This window comes from Chlamydotis macqueenii, chromosome 6 (genome assembly GCF_036417535.1).
Source record: "Chlamydotis macqueenii isolate bChlMac1 chromosome 6, bChlMac1.mat, whole genome shotgun sequence".
In the NCBI taxonomy this organism is placed as follows: Eukaryota; Metazoa; Chordata; class Aves; order Otidiformes; family Otididae; genus Chlamydotis; species Chlamydotis macqueenii.
The window spans coordinates 40,378,660-40,396,133 of NC_141561.1; the positions used below are offsets into that span (position 1 = coordinate 40,378,660).

At 43.9% G+C, this 17,474-nt stretch overlaps 1 protein-coding gene across 6 annotated transcripts in view; it reads right to left on the minus strand.

Annotated features, from left to right (window-relative positions):
* Positions 1-17,474, minus strand: part of AGAP1 (ArfGAP with GTPase domain, ankyrin repeat and PH domain 1) — a 334,155-nt gene that overhangs the window by 194,116 nt on the left and 122,565 nt on the right. For all 6 annotated transcript variants that reach the window (XM_086751069.1, XM_086751066.1, XM_086751065.1 and 3 more), the window contains 3 exons: positions 11,979-12,064; positions 8,160-8,301; positions 4,998-5,132 (listed from right to left, as the gene is read on the minus strand). In XM_086751069.1, coding sequence (XP_086607195.1) covers positions 4,998-5,132; positions 8,160-8,301; positions 11,979-12,064 — 363 coding nt within the window. The remainder of the gene's footprint in view (positions 1-4,997; positions 5,133-8,159; positions 8,302-11,978; positions 12,065-17,474) is intronic.

Sequence of the window (17,474 nt, forward strand, 5' to 3'; positions counted from 1 at the left end):
TAAAGTATCCAAAACCAACAGCAACAGCACAGCAGCAGAGTGAAAGGGTCAAACTGTGAAACAGCAATGGCTGGCTGCCTTCATACACCTGTAACTCCTGCCTCAATATTCACAGGTTTGTTGCTATTTGGGGCTTTTTTATTTCAAAATTTATGTGTTACAGCCATCCATACAAGGTAAAAACCTCCCAACTCTGTGTTTGACAACTTGTGGAATAGATGCACACATCCTACCGCCTGCACAACAGAACGGGGTATTTGAGTTTTCACCTTCTCCCTTGTTTAGGACACATGCCAAAGCACTAAAACCCAAATCCCAACCCTAAATAAATCCCAACCCTAACCAATGCATTTTTCCTAAGTCAGGTATGGCAGCAGCAATGCCATCCACGATATCTGAGACAAGTAAGTCGCGTCAAAAATCTCCCGCCAAGTGTACCTTCACAGGATGCGACACGTCTAACAGGGAGGCTCTAAACTCGGACACTGCAGACATCCCTTCCCAACAAGGTTCATCACTAACATATATATATATACACACACAAAAAAATACATTTATACGTAAGTCTCTTTTATACGTAAATCTCTTCGGCTGTACACCTGCTAGTGGCCAAAGCAGAAGTGAACTGCTAAGCTACACTAACAGACTCAACTCTGAATCAAAATTAGATTCAACCCCTTTGTCTCACACCCGATGATGCCAGCCACATTGATGGTAAAATTTTATCCTCTAAATACTTCAGCATTTGCTTCTCCTCTGTGACGTCAGAGAACTGCGTAGCACGCAGTTAAATGGGTCAAGAAAATCTGAACAGAAAGCAGGGGAAGATGTGCAATTATGAATACGTCGTGAACAAAAATAAAAGCAATTCTTATGCATTAATGGTACATCAAGCTAATTCAAGAAGGCTAAAAATCATTAAAAAAGGCATCCTGAGGCAGTACACAGTCATTACAATACTGTGCTGACAAGAAATATTAAAATAATAATTTCCAATGTAATTGATAAAATCCATTCTGATAAGGAAGAAAAAAACAACCCACTCTAATTCTTAATTGGGAGATCTGAAGTAAAATGGATCTTGTTAGCATTTGACCATATTTTTAAAACATAATTCCCCTGCCCGACAATTCCCAATTCCAAATATCAAAAGCTAAAAAATAATTTATTATCCTCCATCATTGGGTAGATTATTAAGCTAAGCCCCTGAAACCTGGAATTTTTCTTTTTTAATTTCAGACTGAAATCCAGGGCCTGCTCATGCAGCTCCAACTTCCAACAGCATCAGAGACGAGAATCGGGTGGGACAACGCTGACGGTTAAACACAGCCCTCTCAAATGTTCAAAATCCTGCTTCACTTCGGAGTACAAACTTGTACACGACACAGCTGATCGTCACATCGCAGGATGCCTGGATACCGACCGCGCGCAGGAAACGACAAGCTCTGTCACAGCACCCAAACGCCTTAATTTGTAAATCGTCATGAGGGTAGAGAAAAAAAACCAAGCGATTCAACACAGGCACGCTTCAAAAGATGAAGAGCCACCACTCTGACAACCGCAGTTTACAAATCATAGCTTTCAACTTCTTCAAACACTAAAGAACAGCTCCCCAAAAATACACGGACGTACACTAACTAGGCATCAGCATTCAATAAAAGTTTCTGCAGAAAAAAGCTAAATACTGTTTTAAAGCAGAGTTCATATCACAGAAGGATGAACCTACTCTGTTACCATCAACGTAATGAAGCGTTGTAAACACTGCATTTGGATTTAACTGAAGAATAAAGCGCTATTTTCATAATAACAGTAATCATTCAAGTTAAATTATTCTACCACTCAGCTGCAGGGAAAACAAGAAATGAGTTGCAATAAACAAAATTCATAACAGGCGACCACTCACAGAGTTCAGCGGATGCCCGAAGGGGAAAAATTAGAAATTTAATTCTTAATGTGCGCGCAACGGAGTGACCCTTCAACGCCATTTCCAATTTCTCCCTCTGAAAGGTAGGTCTACATCACATCAAGGCAGAAAACAGAAGCAAGAATGTAGATTTTTGAAAAAGCTTGTGAGACAGCACCTTTTGTAACAAAACACAGTATGCTAAAGAAAAATCTCTAAGTTCAACTGGTAACAGGGGTTTGGGCAATGGGAGTTCACAGTTTCAGATCTATCAACTCACTGGCAATTCAAAGTCCCTGAAAAACAGAAAGGGGAGAGGAAGAACCGGGTTCATTTGGGCCAAAAATCACGTATGTAAATCCCAGCTGATGCTTGATTAAATAGGAGTCACTGCATGCAAAGTGAGAACGCCAAAGCTCATAAACCAAACCCAGTCCCGCCTACTGGGTCTGCTACAGTATCCACGTTAAATAAAAAAAAAAAAAAAAGACCAACCACCACCCATCACATTCACATCATCACAAAAATGTAAAAGAGAAGCGTTCATCAAAGTCACAAGCCAGCAAAAGCTGTAGGACCTTGGTCAACAGAATGAAGTACCCCCACAGAACTACCAAAGCAAACACTTGGGGCCTCCAAACACGGAGCTCAACCTCCCCAGGAACATAATAAACAGCAATTAAATCCTACACCTAAATCCCAAGAACAGATATACACCCAGTTGAGAGCAAAGCCTAGAAAATTTCAATACACAGAAAGTGGTCTTCATAAGTGGTCCTGCATACAGCTACCAACTTGTCAAAAATTGTTTTTCCTCAGCTACACTCAATTTAAAAGAAAAAAAAATGTCTTATCCATCCATCTGTTAATGAAATGCAATAATTGGTCTGTACCCCTTTCAGGTTTGCTGAAAAACACAATTAATTTATGAAGGCCGCTGGCACCAACCCAAGTGTTCCTCAAAATAAGAAATGCTGGAGCGTACTGGATGAAGAACTACTGAGCCTGTCCCTTCTCCCCTCATCCCTTGACTGTATTTACATCAAAAAGTGCTTTTTAAAGTCAGACTGGGCTTTCTGACGTTAAATAACCCACGCTGTTTATTCTGGAGAGGGTCTGAAACGCAAAGAGAAGTTATTAACCAATGCTGTGTGCTGCCTGGTTTGGAGCAACCAGGGCTCAAAGGTCCCTTGAGGGGGAACGAACAGGCAGCTCCCTCAACGGTCGTAGCACAGAATTTACCATCACGATGAGCCAGCCACGTCAAGTCACAAGCCACTGCGGGAATTTTACTAGCCTACATCAGGTACGGTCGTGTACTTTTCATATTTCATGCCTATCATCCTACGATGAAGTTGGAACAAAACTGGAGCGCGCGTGTAAAACCAGCGTACGTTTCACGACTTATCTCCCAGTAAGTCAGCCTCCTGAGGTACAGCACAATATTCCATGGGGTTTAACAGGGTTAAGAAGTCGCTTTGTTCCCTGCTGAAACAAACACCAAAAATTATCAGGAGCTGGATTTGGTCCCAGACATGTCTGGCAACTGTGACGCATTTATTCAGAAGCATTCCTAATCCCATGAGTTGGCAAATATGAAATGGTTGGTTGACTGCCACCTAAGTAAAACAAAACCTTGATATTTCTTAAAAACATGCGATGTTTGTAAATTCTTCCTACTGACTGCTAAAATTTAGCAGAGAGACAAACGAGCTTCCTGGGAGCTTACAATTTTATCACGCTAGCTTTGTGCCAAGAGACTTGTCTCTCAAAAGGTCCCTGAGAAAGGAGAAAAAAAAAAAAACAAAAAAACAACAACAACAAACAAACCAACCAAACAAAAAAACTCCCAAAATTAAAAAAAAAACACACACAAAAAAAACGCCCAAGTAGACTGTACAAAGATCCACAAACACCACGAGCTGGAATGTATAATTAAAAATCTAACTATAGCTGGCAATCAGAAATAAATGCACTAACAAAAAGATTTAATGGCTCTTTGGAATTCGTATTCAAAATTGAAAATCCAGGCAGCGAAAACAGTAATTTCTGCAACTCGTTCAAGCAAAACCAGTGAGCACAGCAGGAAGATACAGCTCCAAATGCTTTTCTCTGAAATCCTACCAACGGGATGAGTAAAACCACCTTTATCTGGAATTACACCTAGTGCAGCGCAGGTCGGTATTTTCCCTTTGAAAATCTCAATGTTTTGCACTTTTTTAATTTTAAAATTAGAATATTTTGCCTTTTTTTCCCCCCCATTTTAAAATTAGAATGTTTTGCTTTCTTTTTTTTAATTTTAGCTGTCTTCGTAAACACCTCTGCTAGGTACCGACGTGACGCCGTCTCCCGTAAGCAGGTCTTTGCGATGCAAAGCTGGCAGCACAAAAAAAAAAAAAGCCAAACCCAGAACTACGGAGCTAAGGTTTTTACACCCAGAACTGCTGTGTTGAAGAATTTACACATCCAGGCAGCAAAGAGCCCCAGGCCGCCCGGCTGGATTTCCACTAGAGGGGGCACAGAGCCCAGCGCATCCAGCGAAAACCAACTCCCAGTCACAGGAGTTCTTCCAAGGGGTGACTCCTCCAAAACAATTCCTGATGGCCAGAAAGCACTTGGGTCATCCCCTTTTTGAGACCAACTTCTAACATGCCGTGAGTTATTCTCACGATTACCCTGCTCCTATCGATTTTCTCCATTTATTCTCACGCTCTCAAACGTGCAAGACAGTTTTCAACTACTTTGGACAAAGAGCCTCTCAACATCTCCACAAGCACTAAATCGAAAACGAAGAAAACTTCGCTAAAATAAAGCCAGCACCAAAGAAAAACTGAAAAATAAATCAAGACTAAATAAAGACTAAAGGTGCTGGCAGAGAACACACCACCATGCACGTGCCATGCTCAGCACAGTGATGCCTCTGCTTCATTTAAGACAGTATAACAAAATAAATCCCTAAAATTGAGCATGTTCTTTAACTAACCAGTAACGAACATTTGCAAAGCAGGCCAAGTACCTGAGCTACCAGACATTGGTGGTTGTTTAAAAATTATCATCCAGCGTGATATGCTGGATGGAAAAAAGGAATCTTTACCGTCTTGGAAGACTCTTTCCACGTTGAGGCCGTAAGTCGCACAGGTTTCGTAGTAAGTGCATCTCTTGAGATCGTTCGATAACTTCCTCGCTCTGGCGTCGTCTATGACACGTGGATTACTGGAACTTATAGCATCTACAGCAACAGCAGGGGGAAAAAAACCCAAACGTATTTTAATATAATCTCATAACAGCATCTTACAATTATCAGAACCCCAGCAGTGAATTTAAGTACAATCCATGAGGATTTTAGAAATCACGATGGCAGATAAGAAATAACAAGGCCGTACAGAACTGAAATTACCATGTTGCTAAAAATCTAGAGGCCAGCTCCTCCCTCAGTTCTTCACGTGTGCATTTTTTGGTCCTTCCCATTTTTTAGGCTGGTTTTCTCTGCGTTTTGCTCAGGCACAGGACCGGACTGGAAGCAAAGCACTCTGCTAAACCCTAACCCCAAACCCAGGGCACGCACTGCGCCTTGTTCGAGACAGACACTCGCCAGTTTAACACAAAATAAGAGATTTTTCATACATTCACAGGCTGCGTCGCTGACCTGGCTTTCAAATCACAGCCAAGACTGGATCCAGGACACTCACCACAAGTGACCGAGTCTCAGATCTTGATTCAAAGGCACCCGTGAGATGTTGTGGGAACACACCGCACAGCAATAAAAATAGTATTTTTCTAAACAAATAATAATACTGTGTACCCCTCCGCGAGAGCTACTTTTCACGTACCCTTTTCAACTCCAATTCTAGAGCTTATCCATAGCAGCTGAAAAAAAACCCCTTTATGCTGGGGGGAAAAAAAACCCAAAATCCTGCTAACTGATGAATGAGAAGACATTTCTTCGTTGCTGCTCCACCACAGCGAAGAATTCTACAAAGGTTACACTGCTTGACTATTTATAAAGTGATAGTGCTATGAAAAAAAATCTTTAAAAGTAACTTATTTTAAGGGGAGTATCATGGTAATAGATTGGTTCTGGCAAAAAAAAAGAAAAAAAAAAAAAAAAAAAAAAAGTCCTAAGGTGAGATAGCAGTACAACCTATTCTACAAAACTCTGCAGCCACCACGCCAGGCACAGATTTCAGCCCTTAGAGCTGCTTGGAAAGATTTCCTAAAAATCTGCTGCTTTTCACAGCAGCAAAACTAGCTTAATTCTTAAAAAAAAAATAAAAAAAATAATAATAAAAAAACCCCATCATTTCGACGTGACCACGAAGTCAGTGGCTATGGCGACGCTGTATCTGAGGCTCAGTTCTGGGCGTGATGTGACCGCGCACCAGCTGATGCTACCGCCACCTTCTCACCAGATGTAATTCATAAAACCAGAGACAGGGGCTATTTGGGAAGCTCACAGCAGATTTTTTTCAATCGGCAGAGGGCACTGAAAACACGTAACCAGGCAGGAATGGATAAGCAACACCATGGCTTCAAACAGTTTGATTTCTGCAGCTAAGTCAGTGCCACAGCCCGGCCCAGCACCCACAGCAGAGGAAGCATCAGGCAAGCGCGAACGTTTTGGGAGAGACTTCATCTCACAGCTCATCTCAAGAATACCATATTTCCAAATAGATATTTAACAGATATATTTATATATTTCATTTCACTGCAGTTTGACAGTCATGTAGTTAAAATGCTCAGGTTTTTTCTGATGCTTATTCCCAGAATTAGCAGTATTTCCATCTTCAGCCACATAAAAAAAAAAAAAAAAAAAAAAAAATCCCCTTTGCATCAGTGCTGCAACAGAAAATGAACACAGAAAAACAAAAATCCTTTCTGGTAATAACTAGAATGAGATGGAAAACCATCCTCCAAAGCGCCAGAAGTGTAAAAAGGGAAGCACCTCAGCGAAACGTTTCCCCCTCTCCTTTTTCAACGCCGGTTTTCAGTTGACAGCGTGGCGCTTCAAAGCATTTCATTTCTGCTTTTTGGCTGTCATTTCTGCTGTCCTAGGGCTTTTTGCTTACCTACTTCCCTTTTCATCTTTTCTCATCTGTTTCCGCCCCGCAGCCCAGCTGCCGTCCCTCCTTCCGCGCTGCCCACGCTTCCCCCGCCTTCACGTGGCAGCGCTGGTGTCACAGCTCTGCGGGCAGGCAGGGGAAAGCAAATCGCGCTCTCACCGCAAGACCCACAAAAGAATAAGCTGAGAAAGCAGGGACAAGCTTCAACATCACCAAAACGAGCACCACTAAAAGGGAATACGGCCAAAATAAAATCTACAAAAGCATCCTGCCCCACCCGCATTGTCCCTCTGACACAGCACGGTGACCTGAGTATCGGGAGCAATGCTTCAGCATGAAGGAACTCACAAAAATTTCTGTACTACACTACCAAAACAGCAGCTCTGTAAAGCGAGAAGTCTGAAGTCCTCATTTTTGGTAGGAATTTCCACGGGATGGACAACTACGTGGCTAGGTGCGGAGCAGCCTCAACGCTTTGGTGTCTATTCCCCACAGCAAAGCCATCGCAGTGTGGGGAAGTGCTGAAACATTAATGTGATGCACCGGCAAATCGAAGCAGGGAATGTCCAAAATACAGCTCAGATGCAGAAGAAACTGAAATATCAGTGGTGCCTTTCCCCTCCCACATTTCCCCACGGGACAGCTACGGCTACCTGCTGCTCCAGAGGGTGTTTTGGGAAACAGAATTGCTTCAGGTGGCAAAAGCTGCGTTTCTATTTGATTTAAAGAGCGGTTTCCCTGAGACACTGCGCAGGGGCACGGCTCAGTTCTGCTTTTTGAGACAGCGTTGGAGGTTTCCAGTCTCTGATCCGTCTGCCCTCTCAGGAAAGAGGAGAGACCACTTCCAGACTGCCGAGCTAAAGGAAACAGGTCTCACTTCAAAACTGTGTTACACAACTGATTCACCTGCCCAAATTCAACACCAGCATCTTTCTGCTGCTCAAGAAAACCAAAACCAGCAAGCATCGAGAATGTTTTTGTTAAAATTGTAACCCATCATTGCTGAAGTCCTACGTTCCCTCTCCCAAGAGCGCCGCAAGGACATTTATCTCCCATCTCAGACCAGTCCTCACAACGCTGATTAACCGCCAGTTTATCCACAAGCTCTCATCATCAGATGAGCGGACGCGGCTTTGTCAGCCTGGAACAGTCTGTACGGTGACAGAAACATGCTCCTAAGTCAAGACTGCACTTACCCTGGGTTCCCACCAGTACCATCGGAATTTCACTAGTGTTACGATAGTTCGCCATACGGCTGTAGTAGTGGTAAACAGTCTGGAAGCTAATTTCATCTTCCAAGCTGAAGACAAATATAACGGCGTCCACCCACATGGCAAACTGCAGAATAAAAATGGAAAAGGCAGACCGTGAGAGAAGGAGTGAAGAGGAAAAAAAAGAAAGACAGAAACATTCTTACCTTACTTGGAGGGAACTATGCACCTGAGAAACTTTGTTAGTGACAATAATCAGGGCCTCAAAAGTGGCATATCGTTTCTAAAATGACGAATCGACACTCATTGCCCTGCAAGTGACGGGAATGTGGGATACACAAAGGTTTTTCCCCATGCTCACATCTCCTCTTCGCTGGTACATGATGCGACAAGCCCAACTACTGTCGGTGCACGTTGGTTTTGACTCACAGGAAAAGAAAACATCACAGCCTCAGATTTCTGCATTTGTGAATTACAAATGAAAAGTATTTCTCTCTAGGCACTCGAGTGGCCTATTTAGTGTGTTATTTCCCCACCCCGTGCTCCGCATGCATGCGTGCTGGTGCTTCTCTTAACGCCAGGACAAGCGTTACGATGGTGGTTCCAATCACAATCCTCACATCTTGATCAAAACCCAGGAACATCAATTAGTCACTATACAGACACTCCGAGGAAAGAGAACCAAACGCCTCGCTGGGCTTTCGGCGCGAAAGCAAACCGTTCTCTCTCGGCGGCGGCGATCTGCCAGGAGACAGGCACAGACACAGGGCAAGCCGAGGTGCTGCTCGAGAGACCATGCAAGTGAGAAAGCTACAGCTCACGAGTGCAAGAAGATTGTTTAAACACATCTAACATACCAGTAAACATACACAGGACATGAAAAAAAAGGCTGAAGTTAAGCTTACCTCGCTGCCTTTATTTTTCCCTACGTGACTCCATTCCTACCCAAATTTAGAGCGATGGAAACAGGTTTCAGCCACTGGTACTCATGCTGTTCATCCTATCGCTACTGCAGCCAGCCAGGCAGACTGGGGGGACACTGAACACACAGGGAGCTGCCAGAAGGTTCACTGGGGAACGTTTATACGCGTTTGGCTGAGTTCTACAAGGCTAGCCTGGGTTTCTAACCACACACTTCACCCCTACCTGGAGGTTTTCAGGACAGTCGGGAGGACAATCGTCTACACGTTAGGGACAGGACTGTCCACACACAGCAGAGCTGCTGCCAGAATAAGGCCAACCACCACGCTGTTGAACCTGAGCTACTAAAACCAGAAGAGCGAACCAAAGGAATGCAAGACAGCATCATTACTGTGGACTTGGGTCTTACTATAAAACAATTCTCGGTGACTGGACTCAGCAGCATCACGTCCTGAACTCTTCCTTCCAGCTACAACATTCCTAAAGCATCCGTTTAGAAGCTAACAGGCTCTCCAAATTTTCTTTCCAATAATTTCTTACTTCTCTTTGTATTTTAAAATAAGTTTCGTGGATACCAAACCTGTGATACTAAAAACAAATGGAATTTTGGAAAACATGCCCGAGGTCTGGAAATCCAGGATGCTTTATCTACACCAGTGTGCAGGGAATGGCTTAAAATAAGAAGGACAGCTCAGCCACTGATACACAAATCCATCTTCACACTTACTGCTGTGATTGAGTAGACCTGTTTGTTCAAGATAAATCCAAATCAAACCATAAACAAAAAGTTCTAAATTAAAAAAAAAATTGCGTGTGACATCCCACTATAGCCCAGTTGCTATGTTAATTTGTTTCTACAATAGGAGGCCGCTACATCCGTTACAGATCACAGCAAGAGGAAATCAAACCTGGTGAGTGAAATAAATGGTCAATATTCACAATAATATTCACAGCATCAGCTAGTGAATTCTAATTCTACGAAATTAGCTTTTTTAAAAAAATTATTTTCATCTTCATACAGTCGGATGTCAGACAAGAAAGGGATCGTTGATCTAGGGGAGTTCATTTTCCTTTCCTTCCTGCCAAAAAGGGGACAGTAAACTGAAAAAAAACCCAAAACCTCAGCTGCAGCCTTTGCACCGAAGCAGAGAAGCCATCAGCTGGGGGACTCAGCCCAGGCCAGTGCTCCTGCGTGCCAGGAAGACCCTACTTCAGCTTGCCACTTAGCAAAGTCGTAATTCTATCATAATTATCCATAAAAATATTCTGTACTGTTGCAAAAAGCAGAGGCTTAAGGCTAAAATTGCCAGCTCTTTTTGTAACGTAAGTGAATAGGGAGAGGCAAACATTTTTCTTCCAATAATGTTCAATTTTCAGTACAGTTATAAATATTCATGAACCTAGCAGTAAAGTTTTTTTAATTCCAGGAATCAATAAACATACTAAAGAGCTTTAACACACCTGCAACTTGAAATCATACCAAAAAAATCCAAGAGGATTCTGAGAGGTGAAATAGCACTCGCACCGTAAACCTTTCCATCTTCATGGTTCGCTGAGGAACAAATCTCAGCCACAACGGCAATTAAACCCCCAAATTCACCTCGCACAGATCAAAAGCAAGACCCTGTGTCCATTTATTAGTTTGCAGTTAGCTCAAATGAACTCTGCAAAGCCAATTCTTCAGGTACAAAAATATCTAGATGGCTGCGTGTACCTTCACAAGTACATTATTTCTGCTTTTATACGGGTGACGGTTCCCTAAGCGCTGCAGCCTGGAAAACGTTGTGTCCTTCAGCCAAATTATTCACAGCCGCAAACAGAGCGCTTCTTTCAGGCTCACGCCTCGCACGGCTGCAGATGTGTCAGCGACACTAATTTTTTTGGTTTTTTTTTAACTTCCTTCCAGGATGTCCCTTCTCCGTCTCCGTTTCCTCCACCTCCTTTCTCTTCTCCTTTGTGCGGGCACCTTCCCCCCCGACGCTCTAATCCTCCGCGCAGCTAACGAGGAGCATTGAAACACAGGCTGCTGCTGCTGGCACCGCTCCCGTTCAGCTGTTTGGCGACAGCACAGCTCCTGCTGCTCACTTGGGTTTTGTGGTGGTTTTTTTTTTTGGTTTTTGGGGTTTTTTTTTTAAGCTGATCCACCACTGAAGAGCCCAGCGGCAGCCAACGCTCTTGAAAAAGCTCATGAGTGCCCAGGTAAGAAGAGGTAGAGAGGGGAGACACAGAGGATGCATGAAGGCACGGATGCTGCTACAGCCAGGCTGGTAGTTGGCGGTGATTTAAGCATCACATGAGCAAACGCTTCGCTTTGCATCACTCAAAACAGAGTTAAGCACACAAAATCACAAGCGGCTTCTCAACGGCACATCTCGATGAGACGCCTTCTGCGAGACAAGGAGGTAACACGAGGTATACTCAGTGGTGCTGAACTGGAACTCAAAAGTTGGGTCTTAAATGACACAGGGGGTAAAATGTGGGAGAAACAGGGAAGATAAAGGTTTTGGCACATTTACATGTCATTGTGCACATATCTTACTTTGTATTTCAAGAATTTAGAGACTCTCACTCAGAAGAAGTCTTACCAATTCTGTGGTCACTGGAACCGTATTGATCAGGCATTCAATACAAGTTATCCATATATCCTTACTACACAGTTTCCCACTGTAACTGAAATCCCTAATAATTTCCAAACAGAATATTTTTCACCTGAGGGTGACGTATACATTTACCCAGCTGAAAGATAAGCAGGACCCAGGGAACCAAAAAAAAAAAAAAAAAAAAAAAAAATCAAACCTGGTTGTCTTAAAGGAAGTTTTTTTTTAAAAAAAGAAAGGAAATGGTGGCGTCAGGCGAATAAAATTCTAAATATGCAATGCTCACCTGTGCCTCCGGAGGGCCCCCTTCATCTCTAATCAGCAGCAGGTAGCTTTGTCCATCGACTACTATCTCCTTCTTGAATCTCCCACCTGTCACACAAAGCAACTCGTTACAGAGCGGAAAAGGCAAAAAATACCCAACAGAAAAAGGCTTCGCTTGTGGAAAACCGGTGTCCTTAAGATCTCTCGCAAATTAATGAACTACTGCAAGTCAAGTTCACGTGCATAGGAATTAAGTTAAGCCACGTACTTTAAAATAAGGCTAATGTGGGAAAAAGCCAACGACTACATTACAAACACTAACTCCCGTGTTAGGTGTACTTGGTTTTGGCACATAAAGTTAAAAACCAGTCACCTTTGCTTCATATAACGGTGAGAAATTGATCTCCAAGAAAGGCAAATACGGGATAGTTGCATACAAACACCGCATATCAGAAGTAAAATCAATTTATTGCGTGAACTAGCATTTCCTCAAGAGAAGCCCAGTTCTTACAGCACACACGTAATGTTATGAAAATGATACTTCTACATCCACAAACCACAGTTAGGGGAACGTACTAGACACATGTTAGACAGAAAACCTACTACGGTGGTACCCCTGGAGAGACGCGCTGAGCTAACCGAGAATGCCGCGCCACCTACCAGCAGGATGAATTCAAGACCTGTTTTGGAAATCTAAATAAAAACCACAGAGTCCAGTCAAATTCTGCTCCTGATCCTATTATTTCGGGGAGACGCAGAATACAGAGGGCTTGTGAAGACCAAAGAGCTGGCACCCAACCTAAGAAACCAGACCGCGGCGCACAGCTGCCCCGTCACCTTCTCTCTCTGACCGAGACTTCAAGCCCAGCCCAAGGGCAGAATTAGGACTGCTTTCCTTTGGGGTTAAGCGTATCCTGCTGCGTCTCACGACGGACTTCAGCTGCTGACAAATCACATTTAGGGGTTCTGGTGTGACCGAGCCTAAGCCCGGATTAGCAAATTTGGCCTGCATTTGGGCTCCTCTCCTGGAAGGAAAAACGCTTTTCTCTCCCCGCCTAAGCCACAAAGGCTTAGCATCATCCAACCGCCTCACATCTGAACCTACCACACTAAGATAAAACATTCCTACTAACAAACCCTAGACTTCTTTCTTCACCTTTTTTACCTGGAATTATTTCCAATTTGAATCCTATCTCCCAACTACACTTACTTCCAAACTTGAAGACACAAGAACAGGGGGGTTGGTTTGTGGTTTTGCGTTGGGTTTTCTGTTCTGTTTTTAAATTTTCTTTATAAACCTACCCTCCTATGAAGAGCTTAGCAGTACCAAACCTGCAATAATTAAGCCTGTCACATTTCTGGTTGTTCAACTGCACAGAAGGAGTAGAAAAGCTACGTATAGTTTTCCATTATCTTGCCCATAAACTGTATTTCAATTTTGCCTTCTGACATTGGGTGACAGATAAATACACAGCATTAGCGAACTTGAAAAGAATCATGATAAAGGAAACCAGCCTCAGCTCTCAGGAACTGAATTTCTGTTAACCAGATCGCTATTTCTACACATCGTCAATTAATTGTATATGCTTCACAACGAAGTGTTAAATAAGATGAATTACTTAACACACAGCCCTCCAGAGAGGCTCTTTACAGCGGTGGGAAACAATGGAAACGCAGTACATATGCGATCAAAGAGTGATCACAGTTTCCTATTTCCTTTTTTTAAATGCTGAAAGTTCACACCGCTAATTATAAAATACCATGAACTGAACACATTTAAGAGCCAACTTATTATTCGCTCATCAACAGGACGCCTTTCGAGTCTCACTGTATCTTCAAACGGTCCTCAGAGGCATAAAGAGGGTACGGACGAGGCGAAATAAAAAGCTTAAGTAGAGAGCCGGGTGGAAAAACAAATAAAAATCCATGGATGTAATATTAAAATACACATACACAGATCACAGATGTCAGCACTAGGAGATTCATTCTTGAGAGCCACTCCGTGGTCAGTGAAGGTTTTGGTTGCGGGAGGAGGTTTGGGAAGCGTACCATATTTAACACGCACAGCATAAACTCGTCCAACGACTTGTTGGACCAGCTTGTACACTAGCTCCTCGCCCTCCCCAAACCCACTGTGCGCGGAGCTCGGGACAGGGATAACGCATTTTTATTTCCAGTATTAAACTCCAATCTGGACATGCCGCACCACGGTCTGTCAGGCTGGAAGAGCAGTGCCGCAGCCAACAAGCACACAGTCAGTTCAAATCTCTTCAAGGGGCTTCTTCACCCTTAAAACCGAGGGCGCTCGTTCCCTAGAATACGCACTGGTTCCTTGCACATCCTCACCCGTCCGTTTATTTTTGTCTGGGTTTAGGTGTTTCATGATAAATAGTTTAAATCTAATCACCTCACCAACCAAAATGTTTAATGCATTTCCAATAAAATCTGAAGATCCAGAAACGTAACAGCAGACTTGCGCTCATCCCCCACGTAAGAACTATTTTACGGAAATTTGAGATCACAGCAGGATGCATCCCTATTTCCTTGTTTCTACGCCGTTAAAGAGCCCGTATCACGGGCGCATCGTAGCGTTAGGCACTACACAGGGCAGAGTGAGAAATCCTCCCTCAGTACGACGAATTTACACAAATAAAAGTATAAACACTGAAGAGCACACAGATTTCTGCCAGCATATGAAGCCCAGGCCGTGTGGTTGTCCTACAGATCTCTGTGGTTGTGAGATTACGATGCGAGTTATAGAACACTGTCCCAGGTTGCCCAGAGAGGTGGTGGAAGCCCCATCCTTGGAAACGTTCAAGGCCAGGCTGGACGGGGCTCTGAGCAACCTGATCTGGTTGGAGATGTCCCTGCTCCGTGCAGGGGGGTTGGACTGGGTGGCTTTTGAAGGTCCCTTCCAACTCTAACCATTCTATGATTCTATGATTAAGCCAAACAATAGACTGGTTCTGCCTTCAACTCGATGAGCAACCCATCTCCAGGCCGGGCAAGCAAAAGCAGTGCAAGGGCAGTGATTTTGGGATGGTTCAGCTTGGACAGCACTGCACCAGTAGTATTTTTTTTTTTTTTTTTTAAATACATCTTTGCAGTTTGTAAAGCAACACAGGGCCATGGGGAAAGACGATCAGACAGATCAGTCAGTCCGAATGCTGAACCGCCGCTACGTGTCAGAGGCGTCAAGTCTCCCATGCAAAATATCACTGTATTCTTCTAAGCATCCGTACGTACGATGGGACCGCAAGGTACTGTCTAAGCTGATGACACTGGAAACAAAGAAATGACCTCCTTAATTTAAAGAAAGAGCTCAAAAACCACAGCACCTGCCCCAAGGGAGGCAGCTAGCTTTGTTCGCTTCCCATCAGTATCATGACACACGCAGCTTTTTAATAAGGGAATTTCTCAGCTCCCACGCGTACCTGCCAAAGGAGGTCACGGAAAGAGACAGAGCGGCAGCCTGGAGCACAGCGCCGAAGGACGGCGCGATCGCTCCTGCTATGCCCTAACAGGCACGTCAAAGCACAAAGATGTGCGAGACGCGCAAGCAACGGCTACGCCGCCTCTCCTTGCAGCCCCAATCCCATCTCTAAAGCCACAGGAAAGACACGGCAGTGAATCCCTCAATAACTCTCTACAGACGGAGCTGGAAACTGTTTTCAGGAAATATCACGGCGATTTTGTGAAAACAAGTCACTGAAGTTGTGTGGAAGCTTTAATTTGGGAGGATTTTAGTATGTGGTTTATTTATTTTCTCTAAAACTCCCTCTTCACAAATCGCTGCATTATTCCCAGTTTGCCAGGGCAAGACCACTATCAATTCACACAGATTCATTTTCAGACATACACAGAATTTCACAAAAGGAGGCAAATCCTACTCCCGCGTACGCACCACGCACAACACCCACCCGAACGATACGGAGCGGTGCTCCTGATGCCGCCCGTAAAACCACCCGGTCTCTTCGGCGCATTTGGCCAGATTCCTACTATAAGACGCTCCAGATAAACATACAGCTTTTATCACTATAAAGCTAAATAAATTCTGTGTGTCAGCGATTTACAAAGAGGCGGCACAAGTCGGAACACCAGGCTGAGGGAATCAACAAAAGCTCCCTAATCTCATTTCTTCGCCCGCCGTTCTGCAAAGGTTAGTGCTTGGCGTCGGCAGGAATACGAAACCTTCAGTGAAAATGTACGCTGATTTTCAATACAGCGTGGATTTGTAACCAAAGGTGCTCTCTCGATACCATGAAAGCTTTATATTGGACAAGGAATTCCGAGGATGGAGATCTTCATCCCGCCTCCTCCAGCCGATAGCTGTTTGGCTGCGTAATTGCTCACCGAAGCAGCCGCTGATTTTCATACCGTGTCCCCGGGCTCGATGGCATTCGCCAGGCTCTTTATTCAAGCAAATTGCCACAGGGATGAAGTTATTTGGCCATATGCTCGGAGGGCTGGCCGCGTGACAAACCCGTGCGGCAGCTGAATGTCTACCACAACCCCGGGGGCAGGAAAGGAGAGATGGAAGATGAGACTGAAGCTGCCACAAAAGCCTCCGTTTTTTATTTCTAATTGACATGTGAATCCTGAAAACGGTGCTCAGTTGCCTCACAAAAGGCAGATTCTCTCCTTTTTTTTTTTCCTTGAGATGGAAAAGACAGGAATCTGGCTCCTCTTCAGGGCAAGACGTTAAAAAGCTATTTATTCCTTTCGTCCATATTTCCTCCGTCCACCATTTCAGGCCAAAATATAGGAAAAACTGTTCATCAAGCCCCCCCCAAAATAAATGCTCACAAGATCTTCTGCAACTAAAGAAGAACAACTGGAACAGCCCAGTAAACCAATGCCGGCGTTGCAGCTCAACGTTACCCCAAGTTTTTATTTAAATAAACTATTTTCAAAATGTTTTTCTCAGTGTTTCACAATAAAGCATACTATTACCCAAGAAGCATGAACACTACATTTTGCCCACATCACATTGCGCTCAGTGCCCGACGTCAGTTCCTGTTGGTACCAGCAGCAGAGAAGCCGTCCCAGATTATGGTCCAGCCGCACGGGAAGCTAGCTTTGGGGTATTTCCTTAATGCAAATGTTGGGCTAGACAATACTTCAGAAACCAAATGTGGCTGAGTTGGGTTCGGCGTAAAACCACAGAAGCGCAGAGGCTGGAGAAACATTGCTGTCGCACGCAACTACAGCCGCAAGCAGATAACGGCACCAGCTCCCCAAAGTAACTGGGTTAAAAAAACCCAACAGAACCAAGCGCACAAACAGAAACAATCACCAAACAAAAACCAACAAAGCAACCTTGACTGAGCCTTTCAAACAGACCATCTGCTTCTCTTGACAGGTAGGTTTTGATATACTGGTGGCTCCAGTGCCTAAAGGGGGCTACAGGAAAGATGAGGAGAAACTCTTCAGCAGGGCCTGGTGTGACAGGACGAGGGGTGATGGTTTCAAAATAAGAGGACGTAGACTCAGCTTAGATATCAAGAAGAATTTTTTT